Below are 16,540 nucleotides of genomic sequence, written 5' to 3' on the forward strand. Positions count from 1 at the left end.
ATGAAGAGTTTATAGAAAAGGAAAAAAAGTTTTGGTAATGGAAGATGACAGGCCAATTGCTTATTTAAGAAAAGCAAATTATCACCAAAAAAAGAATTACAAACCCTAATCCAAGAAGTTAGCGAGGTTTTAAAATTTTATTTTCTCGTTGTGATGGATAAGAGGGATCTAGAAAGAGAGTTTCACATGACAGGAGGAGTTGGGAAAACAAGTTATGCAAGAAACTCTTCCTTACAGGTTCTTGATATTTTCAATTTCTTCACTTCATAATCTTGACTTCTAATTAGCTCTTTTTGTTGTTTTCGATATTTGTAGAAGAAAGCATCTGATGAGGCCAAACACATCACACTAGAGACACTGCAACAGCTCTACAAAGAGACAAAACCCAAGAGTTTAGTAATAGCTGACCTGGGATGTTCTTCAGGACCAAACACTCTCTCCACCATTAGAGACATCATCAAAGCCGTCATATCTGCTCACCGACGCGAGATCCCAAGCCAGCTCTTACCAGAACTCAACTTCTTCCTTAACGATCTCCCAGGGAATGACTTCAACTCCATATTCAAGACCTTGCCTGACTTTCACTTAGAGCTCAAGAGAGATACCAACGATGACGAATCCCCTTCAGTTTTCATTGCAGCCTACCCTGGATCATTCTATGGAAGGCTCTTCCCTGAAAAGACCGTCCACTTTATTTATGCCTCTTACAGCTTACACTGGCTCTCCAAGGTGAACATATTGAGAGATGGACTCCTTCAGGTTTATGTATATGCAAATACACTGAGTTGTTTCTTTGCAGGTTCCTCCAACTTTGTATGATGATCAAGGCAAGTCCATAAACAAAGGCTGTGTTAACATCTGCTCCTCGAGCCCTGAAGCTGTTTCCAACGCTTACTACAGTCAATTTAAGGAAGATTTCTCCATCTTCCTCCAGTTTAGATCAAAAGAGGTGGTTACTGGAGGTCGAATGGTGCTCATAGTACTTGGAAGAGAAGGTCCAGATCATGTTGATAGAGGAAACTCTTTCTTCTGGGAACTTCTCGCAAGATCCTTAGCAGATCTTGTTGCACAGGTATATATATTATATAGAAATATTCTAGAATAGTTAAATAAACACTTGTCTTTTAAAAAAAATTAACCCACAAAGAAGAAATGAACAAAATATCATTAACTAAACAATAAAATGACATTTTTATTTTATATTTGGATTTGAAATTAGTAGTTATGGTTTAGAGTTTAGTATTTAAAGGGCATGTTAGAAAAAAAGTTCTTTGGAGTAATTTAATAATTTTATGTCTTTTTTAGAATTTTTTTTTTATCTTTTATGTAGGGCTATTTTGATCATTTTTTTTAGTGTTAATTTTGTCATATTATTTCGGATTATTTAATTTATTTTCCCTATTATATATAATTCTTTGTAATGTTGGTTTCACAAAGATGTATAAACCATGTTATATTGTATCCATTTAATTGTAGGGAGAAACTGAGGAAGAGAAGCTCGATTCTTACGAGATGCACTTTTACGCTCCGAGTGCTGCTGAGATAGAAGATGAAGTGAACAAAGAAGGGTCTTTTGAATTAGTGAAGTTAGAGATGTTGGAAGTGGACAAGGAGAAAGGCAACGAGGATGGTATCAGTTACGGTAAGGCGGCTGCGAAGACGGTAAGAGCGGTTCAAGAGTCAATGCTTTCACTTCACTTCGGGGAAGAGATTCTTGACAAGCTGTTTGATACATATGGTAGAATGGTTGGCGAGGAGTTGGCTAAGGAAGACATAAGACCCATCACATTTGTTGTTGTCCTAAGAAGGAAGCTCTGAAACATAGAAATGAAACCTACATATATGTAGCAAATATTGAATATAAAATCATAAGTCAAAGTCTATATCAAACCCATTGCAATCAATCTCAATGAAACCTGTAAATATGTTTCAGTGTTTTAAACATTTATTGGGGTTTACATTTTTGGAATTTTCCATTTTTGTAAATGGAAGAAGAGAACCCCTCCTTGAGCTTCACGTAACCAAATGTAGACTCACTATTCCATACTTCCTCCTAAACGGCACCGTAGCAGTCTAGACATGACATGTCTCAATAGTCAAACCAAAACTGCTTGACCTTTTGCCTTGAAACTTTCTAAAATTTACAATTTTTTTGAAATATACAATTTTGTGTCCAACACTTGTGTTCTCATAAGAAATTTAATTATTCGATAACTACAATATACAAATATTATCACAAAATTAAAAGATATAAACTCATTTGTATTAAACAAATTTTTAAAAAAATTATTGATTTTCATTTTACATAAAATTCACCATCTACTTGAAATAAATAACAGGCGTGTTAGTTCTCGCATCCCACATACCACCTTCCTTCAAATACTCAAGATACCTAGAAAACTCAGGCTTCCTAGTTGTAGACTTCTTCTTCTTTCCATATAAAAAGCTAAAGATCGGGTGGCTAAACTTGCTTGTTGGTTTGACTTTCTTGGATTTCTGACGAGGAAGCTCCTCAAGAATGGTCGGAACACCACCAGCACCAAGCTTTATAGATGGAGCGTAGTAAGGAACACTCGAGGATCTTCTTAGCTTTGCTCCGAGTAAACTGAAAGTTGAATCATCACTTACTCGCTCGTACCCTCCACGACGGCTTCTTGTCCTCGTGCTAAAGCTTCTTAGCATTTGCATCTCTTTTTATTTCTTGAAAATAGAGAAGTCAGTCGATAAGATGATGTAAAGAAGAGATGATTTAGTTGTTGGTGTTGCAGTGAGGAAGAGTTTCATCAGTGTGGTTATATATGGGAGATGTAATGAAAATTTATTGTTTTATTATTTTATTTTGTTTGAAAGTTGAAACGGTCAGAGTTTCGCTGCCAGTTCGTAAAGTCCAAATAATACTATGGTTTTTAATTCTGAAAGATAATATAAACTAATATGAAGGAAGGATTCGTTGAGCTTATTTGACTTTTCAATGTTATTCAAACGCAATCCTTGACCTCATCATCCAGGAACTTCCACGAGACTCCGTTTATACTACATTAAAATTAGAATGCCTAAGTAGGTCAAATAAATGTTTAACATGTTTTTTATTATTCATAGTGAATCAAATAAATGAATAATATATTGTTAAGATATCATCTAATGATGTTAGAGAACATGTTTTTATTGTTCATTGTGAATCAAATAAATGAATAACATTTTGTTAAGAAATCATCTAATGATGTTAGAGAACATGTTATTATTTTCAAAGTGAATCAAATAAATGAACAAAATTTTGTTAAGAAATCATCTAATGATGTTAGAGAATGTTTTTATTGTTCAAAGTGAATCAAATAAATGAATAACGTTTTTGTTAAGAAATCATCTAATGTTGTGGGCTTTGTGGCATTCAGAGAAAATAAACCTAAGAAGATAACTAATTGGAAACATAGAATATTTACTCTTAAACGACTCTAGAAGCAAGTATATAGCAAGGTCAAAGTAAACAACACAAGGCTCTACCTTTCTTCTGAGCTGAATCTGTTCCAAGCTTCCTGGAAAGTTAGAAACATTTAACACAATTCTAGATTTGAACGTTCTTGTTCAGAGATTGCGTTGACAAAACATGAGATATGTGTGCAGTCATTGGCTTTAGGTTTACCAAAAAACAGTAATCTCGGATTACCTTGAACCGGACGGTTCAGCCATTTAGAGACACTAAAAACATGGATTTTGTTGACAAAACATGATCACTCTGCTCAGGTAAATCTCATTACCAGCTTCTTCTTGATGATGATTCCAAAAGAATCGTGGTTCATAGATGGATATGAGTGACATGTGACCAATTGTCGACTGAGACAAGAATACATTGTGTAGTAACTAACCTTGAACTAACTCCACAGAGAGATACGCATATCCAACCACTCGGATTTACAATCTCCACAATTTTTAGTAGAATTGAAAAAATGTTCTTCATCACTTAAGAACCATACGTCTATTTCAATGTTATTATAACTTACATTATGCCATCTCATTCTCACACATAAACCGTAGCCTGGCTACATTCAGGATAAACTACAATCTTGTATGGCATTCAAGATCATCTATAAATGAAAAACTTTCCAATATAGTATAGATTCTCTTGAATGATCTCACCGAGCATATAGATATCGTAAGAGATATGTAATTACAAAAATATAGAAGAAAAAATAATTGTATAGGGACCAAACACTTTGATATGTCGCCTAACGTCCTATCACTTATCTTCACACCCATTTTCTTCTTTGGATCTCTCTCTCTCTTTTGTTGTCCCTATCACTTCCAAATTTCTATTAAATAAAGTAGTATAATGTTTTTAAAACTATTCTTAGAGATGCCCTCTCTCTCTCTCAGATATAAAATCTTGGTCTAACTTATAGATTGATATATGGTAGTAATAATACATCACAAGAATCATGCATAGATCCACAACAAGACATGAACCACCGCTCATGATTCAAACCATTGTTTCTATTCATTTGCAAGTAAAGATTCATTATTCACATTCCCCACATTCTCAAACTTAAGAAACACTCTTTCTTGAAGTAAAATTCTTTTTAAAAAAAAATCATCAGAGAAAGACACAAAAGACTAACTTAAGACACCCCTAACCTCATGTTCATAAGGACATGACCACATGGTAGGTTATGTCAATTAGACCCCACAACTTCTCATCTCACCTTCTATGTCCCCAACCCCCTCCACTTTTGTCACTCTCTCACTAGATTTCGAATCTCAGGTGTGTGGGTCAATGTTGCTTTCTATTAAAACCTAAGAATAATCATATCAAATGGATTACATTTCTCCCCAGACATACCAACTCTCTCTTTCTCTCTTTAGCTTTAAACCCCCAAAAGAAAAGATAAGAGCTCTAAGTTTTTGTTTACCTTCTCTCCATGGACTTGACTGGACTTAAATGGCTGCAACAACAACAACAAATGGTTTCACCTGAGTTTCTTCACATACTTGGCTCAGATGGGAGAGAAGAGCTCAGAAGGGTTGAGAGTTACTTGGGAAACAATATTTATGATACTATTGATGGATGCATCTCCAGGACAAGTAGCTTCCAAATGGAACCAGTGAAGAACAATGAAGATAACAGAGTCATTGCCTTGCGGAACAAGAGAAAACCAGAGGTTTGTATCTCAAGAAAGCATTGATTTATGCGGTTTTGGTTTTGTTTGAACATTGATTTTGATTGTTTATTATTTATCTTAAATGAAATTTTGGTTTTAGGGTAAGACAGAAAAGAGAGAGAAGAAAAAGAAGATCAAAGCAGAGGATGAAACAGAGTCAAGCATGAAAGGAAACTCAAACATGAGCAACACGGAGACATCCTCAGAGTTTCTGAAACAAGATTACATCCATGTGAGAGCTAGAAGAGGTGAAGCCACTGACAGACATAGCTTAGCAGAAAGGGTAACCAACTAAAGTGTTATTACAAAGATTAATTTAAGAGAGATTACTTATAGGGTTTCACCTGATTGTTTTTGATAGGCAAGGAGAGAAAAGATAAGCAAGAAGATGAAATGTCTTCAAGACATTGTTCCTGGTTGCAACAAAGTTACTGGTAAAGCCGGTATGCTTGATGAGATCATCAACTACGTCCAATCTCTGCAGCAACAAGTCGAGTTCTTGTCCATGAAACTCTCTTTCTTAAATCCACAGCTTGAGTTTCATATCAATGAATTATCATCCATGATGGCGGATCCAAGATATTTTCCATTACACCAGCAAGGCTCTCTAGATTACTCAGTCATAAACTCAAACCAAACCACATCTCTCAACGCTCTTGTAATAATCTTTTCCCTCAAAACAAATCTTTCATTGCTGGTTTCTTGTCCGTCAAGCAACCTATTAACCTTTTTCTTTCATGCAGAAAATGGAGACATCTTCAAGCTGGGATGTTCACTCACAGTGTCTTTGCAACAACTTGAGAACCGATTCCGTTTCCAGTTTCTTCAGCCTCAAGTAAAGAAGTTAGGGATAAGGGTCATTGAAAATTCTGCAAATTTTTATTTGTCTGGTCATTCTCTTTGTTATCTTAAAATATGAATCAGAAAGACAGAGGAAACCATTTATTTTATTATGAAATTTTACAAGTTGCAAACTATTGTCCTCACAGTACTTTATCCTATTAACTTACAACTACACTTCCATTAGTATATAGAAAACTAGACAAAAAAATGCTTAAATTAAAACACCCTAACAAACGTTTTTTTTGTACTTGAGAATGGGAATCTGAGTCCAAAAAGACCAGACTTCTTCAGAGATGGAGTTGTTAGCATCGGTTCTTGATGCTTAACTGGAGTAATAACAACCTGTGAAGTAGTTGCACCTTCTGGAGAACTGTTGGAATCTACTTCTTCAAGAGCTCTAAGAAACTCTGATGCACCAACCTTGGCTTCCTCCGTTCCATTGTTTGATATCAAGAAAAGAGATGAGTAAATATCAACGCCCTCTCTCACAACAAGTTTGCAATACTCTATCTTCTCCACACAGAGAAGTAAGAGGATGGAGATTGCATTCTCTTGCTCCTCTGGAACATCTGAGTCCAGCAGTTCAGCTATTGAAGCTAAACAACCAGGTGTTTCCGTTATACAAAATATCTTTTGTAATTATTCATCTCTTATAATGTCCATATATGCTTTATAAATAATTAGGTTTTGAAGATTGACTGAATTATATTGAACGGAACATTTGAGAACTTTGATTGAAAATTATTTTGCATTTTAATAAATTAAAAAAGTGAATAAGGTAATGCTATGATTGAAAAGAATTATAAGATGGATTTTTGGTTTATTGATTGTATAATATGTATTACTATTTAGAGAGAAAAATAAATATTTGGCAAAAAATATGTAAAAATTTAGGAAAACATTAGCAAAAAATTAATAAAAAAACAAAAATAATAAGAATAGTCCGAAGAAGATGTATAATATATGTAGGAGAAGTAAATATGTTATTTACATATATAATTTCATAAAAAATTGTTATTACTAAACATTTATCAGTTATTTTTACATCAAATTTATGGAAACTTTACGAAACTCTATACATAATATATATTTTTATACAATATTTATATCCGCGAATTCGCGGACAACCACCTACTATTCCATTAAATATATGTAAAAGTTACGTAATATTTATAATGTTAAGATAATTATGTTAGCATCAATTTTAATTGATGTTAGTTTTGTATTATTTTAACAAATGATGTTTTTAAAAAAGTAAATGCATCGCTTATTTAATTGATATCAATCTGTATAATAATATCATTTTTGTTTAAGTGATACAAAATAACATAAATTGTATCATTTTTAATGAATGGATGCAAAATAAATTAATAATGATATCATTTGCTATAACTGATGCTAACTTATTATTATTTGTATCATTTATAAATAAATAATTTAAAATACAATCACTTATTTTTGTGATACACTTTAAGTGATTTAATATGCAATTTTTTTTGTAGTGATAGAAGCCGAGGGGACGAGCCGTAATGTATGTCTGGGGGAGCTAAATAGTGAAAGTTGCTATGCACTCTCTTGTGGTCATGTCTACCACAAGAGATGTCTGTGTCCTCTTCTGTGGGAAAACGCTGACTTTCATTGTCTTTTTTGGGATGATCCTGCTTTATGATTATCTAAAACCTACGTTGTTTGCATGTTGATCTAGTGTGATCCTTTTTTTTCTTTTTCTTTTTAATCTTTTGGTGTAGTGAACTTTATTATGATCATGTGTGTTTGTTTGGGTGCAACATAACTCTACCTTAATATATAATATTATTTGTGTGTGACTTGTGATTTCAGTAGTTAAGTATTAACAAATTTGATGTTTTTTTTTGGTTATAATATTTGCACAACTTTTTTTTATTAAAAAAATTGTTTTGTCAACTTTAAATAATTTTAAAAAAAATATATGCTCAATTTATTTCTGTCTGTTACAACCCATTAAAAACGGTCCTTATCTGGATCCATATGGCAATGATAAATGTTCTATAATTTTAAATGAAATGGATGACCAGGGTTCCAACTGTATTGGAACCAATATTCTAATTAGTTTTCCAAAAGGGTCCTATCAAATTACAATTACATTGACATTTACAAACTCCTAATTCAACAAAGAGAACCAGACAAAAAAGGCTTTAAGTTATAAAACAACCTAACAAACTTTTCTTCTTCTTGAAAATGGGAATCTGAGTCCAAAAAGACCAGACTTCTTCAGAGATGGAGTTGTTAGCATCGGTTCTTGATGCTTAACTGGAGTAATAACAGTCTGTGAAGTAGTTGCTCCTTCTAGTGTGGAAGACTCTTCTTCTCTGTGAGAATCTACTTCTTCAAGAGCTCTAAGCAACTCTGATGCACTCACCTTGGCTTCCTCGGTTCCATTGTTGGATATCAAGAAAAGAGATGAGTACATATCAACGCCTTCTCTCACAACAAGGTTGCAATACTCTATCTTCTCCACACAGAGCTGTAACAGGATGGAGATTGCATTCTCTTGCTCCTCCGGAACATCTGAGTCCAGCAGTTCAGCTATTGAAGCTAAACAACCAGGTGTTTCCGTTATACAAATCCTTCCTTTCTCCGTGTTGCAGAGGTTCCTCAGAATGATTATCGATTGCTTGCTGAACACGCTTTTTTGCAAGAGAGATGTGAGATTCTTGACGAAACCGAGAGAAACCATTTCCAGACAAATCTCGTTGCTCGAGGAGAGGCTCTTGATTGTGTTCATAGCTTCTTCCTGGAGATGGTCTGCTCCAGACTCCCTCGGAATATTCCGAGGAAATTCCGAGGAAATAGGGTTTTTAAACCGAAAACAACGTTTTGCGGTTTGAATAACACCTACATAACCCTTATTAAGTGTTTCCTTGGAATTCCGTCGGAAATTTCCGAGGGATTTCCGAGGAAATATGAATTTCCGAGGAGTTATTTCCGAGGACTTTTTTCGTCGGTATGTCGTCGGAATAGCGTTATTCCGACGACATACCGACGATTTTTTCCCTCAGTATTGCCGTTGTTTTCTTGTAGTGAGAAAATAGATGAGAAAGTATCAACGCCCTCTCTCACAACAAGGTTGCAATACTCTATCTTCTCCACACAGAGCTGTAACAGGATGGAGATTGCATTCTCTTGCTCCTCGGTAACATCTGAGTCCAGCTGTTCAGCTATTGAAGCTAAACAACCAGATGTTTCCGTTATACAAAATATCTTTTGTAATTATTGATCTCTTATAATGTCCATATATGTTTTATAAATAATTAGGTTTTGAAGATTGGTTGAATTATATTGAACGGAACATGTGAGAACTTTGATTGAAAATTATTTTGCATTTAATTAAATTAAAAAGTGAATAAGGTAATGCTATGATTGAAAAGAATTATAAGATGGATTTTTGGTTTATTGATTGTATAATATGTATTACTATTTAGAGAGAGAAATAAATATTTGGCAAAAAATATGTAAAAATTTAGGAAAACATTAGCAAAAAATTAATAAAAAATAAAAATAAAAAATAAGAATAGTCCGAAGAAGATGTATAATATATGTAGGAGAAGTAAATATGATATTTATATATATAATTTCATAAAAAAATGTTATTACTAAACATTTATCAGTTATTTTTACATCAAATTTATGAAAACTTTACGAAACTCTATACATAATATATATTTTTATACGATATTTATATCCGCGAATTCGCGGGCAACCACCTACTATTGCATTAAATAGATGTAAAAGTTACGTAATATTTATAATGTTAAGATAATTATGTTAGCATCAATTTTAATTGATGTTAGTTTTGTATTATTTTAACAAATGATGTTTTTAAAAAAGTAAATGCATCGCTTATTTAATTGATATCAATCTGTATAATAATATCATTTTTGTTTAAGTGATACAAAATAACATAAATTGTATCATTTTTAATGAATGGATGCAAAATAAATTAATAATGATATCATTTGCTATAACTGATGCTAACTTATTATTATTTGTATCATTTATAAATAAATAATTTAAAATACAATCACTTATTTTTGTGATACACTTTAAGTGATTTAATATGCACTTTTTTTTGTAGTGATAGAAGCCGAGGGGACGAGCTGTAATGTATGTTTGGGGGAGCTAAGTAGCGAAAGTTGCTATGCACTCTCTTGTGGTCATGTCTACCACAAGAGATGTATGTGTCCTCTTCTGTGGGAAAACGCTGACTTTCATTGTCTTCTTTGGGATGATCCTGCTTTATGATTATCTAAAACCTACGTTGTTTGCATGTTGATTTAGTGTGATCCTATTTTTTTCTTTTTCTTTTTAATCTTTCGGTGTAGTGAAATTTATTATGATCATGTGTGTTTTTTTGGGTGCAACATAACTCTACCTTAATATATAATATTATTTGTGTGTGACTTGTGATTTCACTAGTTAAGTATTAACAAATTTGATGTTTTTTTAGTTATAATATTTGCACAACTTTTTTTTTATTAAAAAAAAATTGTTTTGTCAACTTTAAATAATTAAAAAAATATATATATATGCTCAATTTATTTTTGTCTGTTACAACCCATTAAAAAACGGTCCTTATTTGGATCCAGGCAATGATAAATGTTCTATAATTTTAAATGAAATGGATGACCAGGGTTCCAACTGTATTGGAACCAATATTCTAATTAGTTTTCCAAAAGGGTCCTATCAAATTACAATTACATTGACATTTACAAACTCCTAATTCAACAAAGAGAACCAGACAAAAAAGGCTTTAAGTTATAAAACAACCTAACAAACTTTTCTTCTTCTTGAAAATGGGAATCTGAGTCCAAAAAGACCAGACTTCTTCAGAGATTGGAGTGGTTAGCATCGGTTCTTGATGCTTAACTGGAGTAATAACAGTCTGTGAAGTAGTTGCTCCTTCTAGTGTGGAAGACTCTTCTTCTCTGTGAGAATCTACTTCTTCAAGAGCTCTAAGCAACTCTGATGCACTCACCTTGGCTTCCTCGGTTCCATTGTTGGATATCAAGAAAAGAGATGAGTACATATCAACGCCTTCTCTCACAACAAGGTTGCAATACTCTATCTTCTCCACACAGAGCTGTAACAGGATGGAGATTGCATTCTCTTGCTCCTCCGGAACATCTGAGTCCAGCAGTTCAGCTATTGAAGCTAAACAACCAGGTGTTTCCGTTATACAAATCCTTCCTTTCTCCGTGTTGCAGAGGTTCCTCAGAATGATTATCGATTGCTTGCTGAACACGCTTTTTTGCAAGAGAGATGTGAGATTCTTGACGAAACCGAGAGAAACCATTTCCAGACAAATCTCGTTGCTCGAGGAGAGGCTCTTGATTGTGTTCATAGCTTCTTCCTGGAGATGGTCTGCTCCAGACTCTGCCATCTTCAAGAGGGAAGAGAGAGAGCCTATCTCCACGTCCCTGTGAGTAGAGTCTGTGACTTCAGTTCCTGATTCAGTGGAGAAGCTTGAGTTGAAGTCAGTACACCCGGCTTCTACAGCACTAGCACACACAGGATCATCAACAGCCTGAAGCTGCGTGAAAGAGTTATCTCTCAAAATGATCTCCTCATGCTTCTTTAAAAGACAGAGAAGATACTTCAAAACCTGTCTCTTGTCCCCTTCACGCTCGCCTAACTTCACAAAAAAGCGACTTTAAGGATCTTCTCTCACTCACAATGGCTTCAGGAGTTGAAAGATGGAGCTTCAACGCTGCGAAATGAAAATCTCTAATCTCATCAGAAGAAGATGTGCTCAGCTGCATCAGCTCTCTAACAGCTTTCCCAGCTTCTTCTTCAGATGGTTCTAGAGACAACACAGTTGATCTAAGATCTTGAACTATTTGAGTTATCTGCAACAAGCAAAACTCTCATCAGTGATTCTTCATTTTTTTTATAGAAGAATCAAAAATAGTTTGGTACACAAACCTTAACAGCCAAAACAGTTGGTACCATGCTTCTGATATCACTTAAGCTTTGCTCTAATAACTTTATGGCTCTACAACCTCTTGAGAGTATACCATCTCCTGTTACTGCCTGAAGAATGAAGCAACATATTAGGCCACAGAAAACAAAAATGCACATTTGCAAATTAAATTAAATTAAGAAAATGTGACAAACCATGTAGAGTTTGCTTGATTCACTGCAGTACCGAAGAAGCAGCTTAGCTTTCTCCAAAGCTTTGTTGAGCAAACAAAGAGTCTGTATCCCTGAGGAGGATCCGGGACGAGCATCTTCTATATCAGGAAAGATGCTCATGACCCTATCAACTAAGTTCTTTAACTCTAAGCACATGGAAGAGTGCATCTGGAAGCAGAGCAAGCAACACCAAACATGTCATTACAAATAACTAAACCTTAAGGCAAAAAAGTTAGATTATAAGGAGATGCTTAGAACAGACCTTGAAGGAATGAGGCAACTTCTCTATCCGGGTAGTGATGTCAATTCCCATCTAACACAGCAAGTTTCAAGATTCTGCCAAGTTTGATAAACATATATTTGTAAGACCATTTGACAATGAAACAGAACATGAAGTAAACAAACCAAAGCAGAGCAGAGATAAAGGTAAGAGAATTGAGTTACTTTTTTTTTTTGTCAACAAACTAAGATACAGTCTTTGAAGGTCACTCGTGTTAAAGATCTCGAAGGATTGCAAAAAAAAAAGGGTCCAGACTTTGGTTGTTGATCGGAGAAAATGAAAAAGACTATTATGAGAAAGAGAGGACTGCGAGTGTTAAAGTGACTCGTTGAGCTTTCACATTTTAAAGGACGATAACTGGGCTGTGACGGGAATCTACGTAACCGCGTAATGCTGGTTCCAAAGGATGGATTGGTCTTTAGTGTCGCGTCGCACTGGTCAAGTCAACAATACACATGCAAACAGTTTTTATTTTTCTTTAGTAATTTACACAATTTTCTTTTTAAATCCTTTTCTATTTCTCCAGGGAAAATGGAACTTCCGAGTGAAAAAGTCTTTCTTCTTTGGTCTTTTATTTCCGTGTGTAAAAAATAAAAGACCATTCATGGTTAATATAAAATTATAAATTAGCTGCCCATCTATGGTTTCATACATCTGTTTGCAAATGTTAATATGGACATCTATTTTTGACAAACTCTTTGCTAACGTTAAGTATGCGCCATTTCGCTTTAAATTACCTATTCAAACTTTTCCTCATTTTATGGTTTATTATCTTTCATCAGACAATCTTGATTGTTGAAGATAGAAAAAAAAATTGACATTATCGCCAAGATTGGGTCCCATGCATGTTGTATCTTGCAATAATTTAACCCCAAAAGAAACTACAATGTAAATAACATAGGAGGAGTGTGTGGTAGTCACGTCACATGGTATGAGTGAGATATATAACACTTTCTTTTCTTCTTTTTTTTTTAGAAAGAGCCTAAGATATAACACTTTCTTGTGACCACAACCTTCGCAAATGCAAATTATCAACGTTTGTGTAAGACTTTGTATTTCGTCGCAACCCGTTGAGTGGTCCACCTTTTTGTTCTTCTCCAGTAAATGCCTAAATCTACACTGTTTTTTTTCACATGGAGATATCTTCAGAGATTGACATTATTCGCACGTTCAGTTTGTAATGATATTTTACAAGATGTGTAGTTTATTACTAAAAGAAAAGATTGTATGTGATGAATAGCTTATGATAGTATCTATATACTAGTATATTACTTTGGGCTGAATACGATAATATTGTAAATTATTCAAGCATCGACAGTTCAAAGACTGCTGCTTGAGTTTGATCCATGTCGAGTTCTTTCACATCCTTTTCATATCTTTTTGCTTTCTGGTTACTCTCATGGAATCCATTTCCTTTCTATTTCTTTCTCTCCTCATCTTGGTTTGCCAGCACTTATAGTGAATTTCATTGTGTAAATAAATTACTTATGTGTGTAAGCAACCAACTATTCTGCATTAAATAGGAACATGACCTATTTATCAATATCATACTAGTTAGTCGGAGTAGAGAAATGAGACATGCATCACATGTATGAACATTTTATAATAATTCACAATGTTAACTGTTTATATAAGATCATACTAGTAGCATGGTATGTGGATTAGTTTTTATAGTTTTGTTATCGGCTTACTTATGTGCTATGCTACTGTGGTGTAGGAGTTCAAATGACTTTATCATGGAGACTACAACTTTGAGTACTTTCTGCCATTTGACAAGTCTCAGCTAGGAGTTTGTGTTTCTGATCCAAATTTATTTTACCTATCTCGTTTTTTTCTTACAATAATTCATGAATATTTGTATTGCAAAACCAGAGCTGATGGGAAACATAAGAGAGGAGCCGAGTCTCATCATTTGACAATTCACCAGATTATTGTTCTCAGTACTGATACCAATTGATATGGCTAAATTTCCAAGACAACTTGGGCGTTAATACTATAAACATTCTTGTTGTCCATCATGCATATATTCTTCGCATAAATCTTTTTTTTTTCCTTTTTATTTGTGAATTCATTTCTAGTATTAATTTTTTCAGTTTGGAAAAATATGTAAAATACTTATCAAATGCATTCTGAAAATATTACAAAGAATGACTTTGTACAATTTCTAAATTTCACTCATGTCAGAAAACTGAATGTTGGCTATAGAGTTACTACGAGAACTAGTGTTGATCAATAGACCCATATTGATCGTCTTGCTCTAAGAATCAGACAAAACTATGGTTCTTCTAAATTTCCTCATAAATATACATGAATTTACAATTTTTAGTGGAATCCTGTGTTTTAATAATTGTTTTTCAAATATGTTTTAATAGTTGTTAGTTGAAAATATAAGAAAAATAGTACAAGACAGTACTTCAGGATATATATGATAATATGAATCAGAAACGAAGTTTACACTATACAAGGCGAAAGAGATTTGATCTTGAATCGTGGTCAGAGTAGAGCATACGTACTTAGAAGGTTATAAAGTAGGTACAAGTATCACTCGTTCATTTACCCGAGAGAACATTCGACGCGTTTTGAAAAAGAACACACAAGTCCTTCATACGAAATTTAAATTTAGAAAACTTACATAAATACCAAACAAAACATTTAGTAGATGTGAAATAAAGAGTAAAAATTAAATACTTTGGCCAAGGCCATGGTTTCTTTTTGTTGTTGTTGCTAGAATTAAGGTGGTATACAAGGCTAAGACATTTAATGGGAAAAATCTATGTGACGATCATTCATCACATCGGAAAGTCGTGGACAAGGCTGGCCCGGTCGGCTACGTTAAGCCTCCAAGATAAGAACGGGTCGGACGTGAGGTCATTATTATCGTCTCTGACATCATCAACGAAAGAATATTCGTTATTTGCTGGCGAGTAATAAGGAACTCTTTGCGTATTTTGATGTTGGTGGTGAATCCAAGGCGACGATGAATCATAATGATTGTTATTATTATTGTTGTTATTATAGTAATAATTTGTAACTCCGTGATGATCGGAGACCGGAACGCCAGCCGCCGCCGTTGATACTCCGCCGGAAGTCGAGTTTCTGGCGGAGTTTCTGGCGGTCGACTCACGTCTCTCTTCCTTCTTGAATCGGATTCCACACGCATTGCACAATGACTGACCAAATTAAAAATAAAAAAGTTATAATGGATGTAGAATTTTTTTAAAATGGACCATATAGTATGGTTTTATATAAATATTGATGTAATGGGTGCATATTATATACCTTGGGACCTCTTGGACCGTTTCTCCAAAGAGGTGTAGAAGTGGTGTCACAGTTAGCGCAACGGCGAGCCAATAGGTTATTTCCGCCGCCACCACCGCCTTTCTTGCCACCGTGCAAGAAGTCCCATGAGCCTAAGGCGTTGGACATATTGTTGGAAGTGTGAGACGAGAATCTACGGTCATCGTCGTCATTGCAGAGGCGAGTTGAAGGAGTTCCAAGAGAGAGAGTGCAGTCAACAGAAGCATAAGCCGAAGAGTGATGGACACCATCGTTTTCGGAGAAGAACATTGAGAAACCCATCATTATACGTAGGTATATGATCGTGGAAACACTAGAAGTAAACTCTTGTTTTTGAGAGATACAAAGAGCAGTGTGTGTCTGTTTTGTGTAGTGGTTATAAGGAAACGGTGAAAGAGGAGTCAGGTAGAAAACAAAGGAATACACGTTGCTGTGTGAAGTGGAGATAGGCGAGAGTATTTATAGAGCTTGGGTATAAGTCGACAATAGAGCAAACCTTGGTCCCGATGTTATATATGTAACGTATAACTGAATCCATATTGTTTTTTTTTTCTTTCTTTTTCTGTTTATTCTCTAGATTTAGATGGGTTTGCTTCTTTTCTTTTTGTCTAAAAAGATGTTACAATTATGAGTATTTTATATAGTGTTGGGTCTTTGGTTCAGTTCTAAGAGAGACCTTTTGTTGAAGTTACGTTATTTCGGATTAAAACTGTCCGGTTGGTGATCTAAATAACAACTCTAATAATTTTATACATAGAAATCTAACTTAAGTAGAAATGAAGTCACGTATACAAAT

The 16,540-nt window shown here is 34.4% G+C and overlaps 4 protein-coding genes and 1 pseudogene across 4 annotated transcripts; 2 read left to right on the forward strand and 3 right to left on the reverse strand.

The window, feature by feature from the left end:
- The first annotated feature begins 30 nt into the window (after positions 1–30).
- On the forward strand, positions 31–1,943 carry LOC106303948 (salicylate carboxymethyltransferase-like). The gene is made up of 4 exons (XM_013740309.1): positions 31–237; positions 316–729; positions 800–1,072; positions 1,477–1,943. Exons 1-4 carry the CDS (start codon positions 154–156, stop codon positions 1,816–1,818), a joined length of 1,113 nt encoding a protein of 370 aa, XP_013595763.1. The 5' UTR covers positions 31–153; the 3' UTR covers positions 1,819–1,943.
- A 168-nt stretch (positions 1,944–2,111) lies between these two features.
- On the reverse strand, positions 2,112–2,783 carry LOC106303949. Its single transcript, XM_013740310.1, has one exon. It carries the CDS (start codon positions 2,686–2,688, stop codon positions 2,320–2,322), a length of 369 nt encoding a protein of 122 aa, XP_013595764.1. The 5' UTR covers positions 2,689–2,783; the 3' UTR covers positions 2,112–2,319.
- A 2,024-nt stretch (positions 2,784–4,807) lies between these two features.
- On the forward strand, positions 4,808–6,042 carry LOC106303944 (transcription factor BEE 2-like). Its single transcript, XM_013740306.1, has 4 exons — positions 4,808–5,153; positions 5,254–5,436; positions 5,515–5,811; positions 5,897–6,042. The coding sequence occupies exons 1-4, from the start codon at positions 4,914–4,916 to the stop codon at positions 5,990–5,992; spliced, it is 816 nt and encodes a 271-aa protein (XP_013595760.1). The 5' UTR covers positions 4,808–4,913; the 3' UTR covers positions 5,993–6,042.
- Positions 6,043–10,718: 4,676 nt separating this feature from the next.
- LOC106305689 lies at positions 10,719–12,748 on the reverse strand (annotated as a pseudogene).
- Positions 12,749–15,030: 2,282 nt separating this feature from the next.
- Positions 15,031–16,221, reverse strand: LOC106304609 (GATA transcription factor 19-like). Its single transcript, XM_013741009.1, has 2 exons — positions 15,727–16,221; positions 15,031–15,617 (listed from the first exon to the last, which is right to left on the reverse strand). Exons 1-2 carry the CDS (start codon positions 16,027–16,029, stop codon positions 15,237–15,239), a joined length of 684 nt encoding a protein of 227 aa, XP_013596463.1. The 5' UTR covers positions 16,030–16,221; the 3' UTR covers positions 15,031–15,236.
- Between the last annotated feature and the right edge of the window lie 319 nt (positions 16,222–16,540).

This window comes from Brassica oleracea, chromosome C7 (assembly GCF_000695525.1).
Source record: "Brassica oleracea var. oleracea cultivar TO1000 chromosome C7, BOL, whole genome shotgun sequence".
NCBI classification, from domain to species: Eukaryota; Viridiplantae; Streptophyta; class Magnoliopsida; order Brassicales; family Brassicaceae; genus Brassica; species Brassica oleracea.

Bases quoted from the DNA above. Each gene is read 5' to 3' on its own strand.
- LOC106303948 (XM_013740309.1), top strand. From the start codon at position 154: ATGGATAAGAGGGATCTAGAAAGAGAGTTTCACATGACAGGAGGAGTT. The intron at 238-315 runs GTTCTTGATATT...CGATATTTGTAG, and splicing joins CAAGAAACTCTTCCTTACAG to AAGAAAGCATCTGATGAGGC. The intron at 730-799 runs GTGAACATATTG...GTTTCTTTGCAG, and splicing joins GCTTACACTGGCTCTCCAAG to GTTCCTCCAACTTTGTATGA.
- LOC106303949 (XM_013740310.1), bottom strand. From the start codon at position 2,688: ATGCAAATGCTAAGAAGCTTTAGCACGAGGACAAGAAGCCGTCGTGGA.
- LOC106303944 (XM_013740306.1), top strand. From the start codon at position 4,914: ATGGACTTGACTGGACTTAAATGGCTGCAACAACAACAACAAATGGTT. The intron at 5,154-5,253 runs GTTTGTATCTCA...TTTTGGTTTTAG, and splicing joins GGAACAAGAGAAAACCAGAG to GGTAAGACAGAAAAGAGAGA. The intron at 5,437-5,514 runs GTAACCAACTAA...TGTTTTTGATAG, and splicing joins GACATAGCTTAGCAGAAAGG to GCAAGGAGAGAAAAGATAAG.
- LOC106304609 (XM_013741009.1), bottom strand. From the start codon at position 16,029: ATGATGGGTTTCTCAATGTTCTTCTCCGAAAACGATGGTGTCCATCAC. The intron at 15,618-15,726 runs GTATATAATATG...TAATTTGGTCAG, and splicing joins ACGGTCCAAGAGGTCCCAAG to TCATTGTGCAATGCGTGTGG.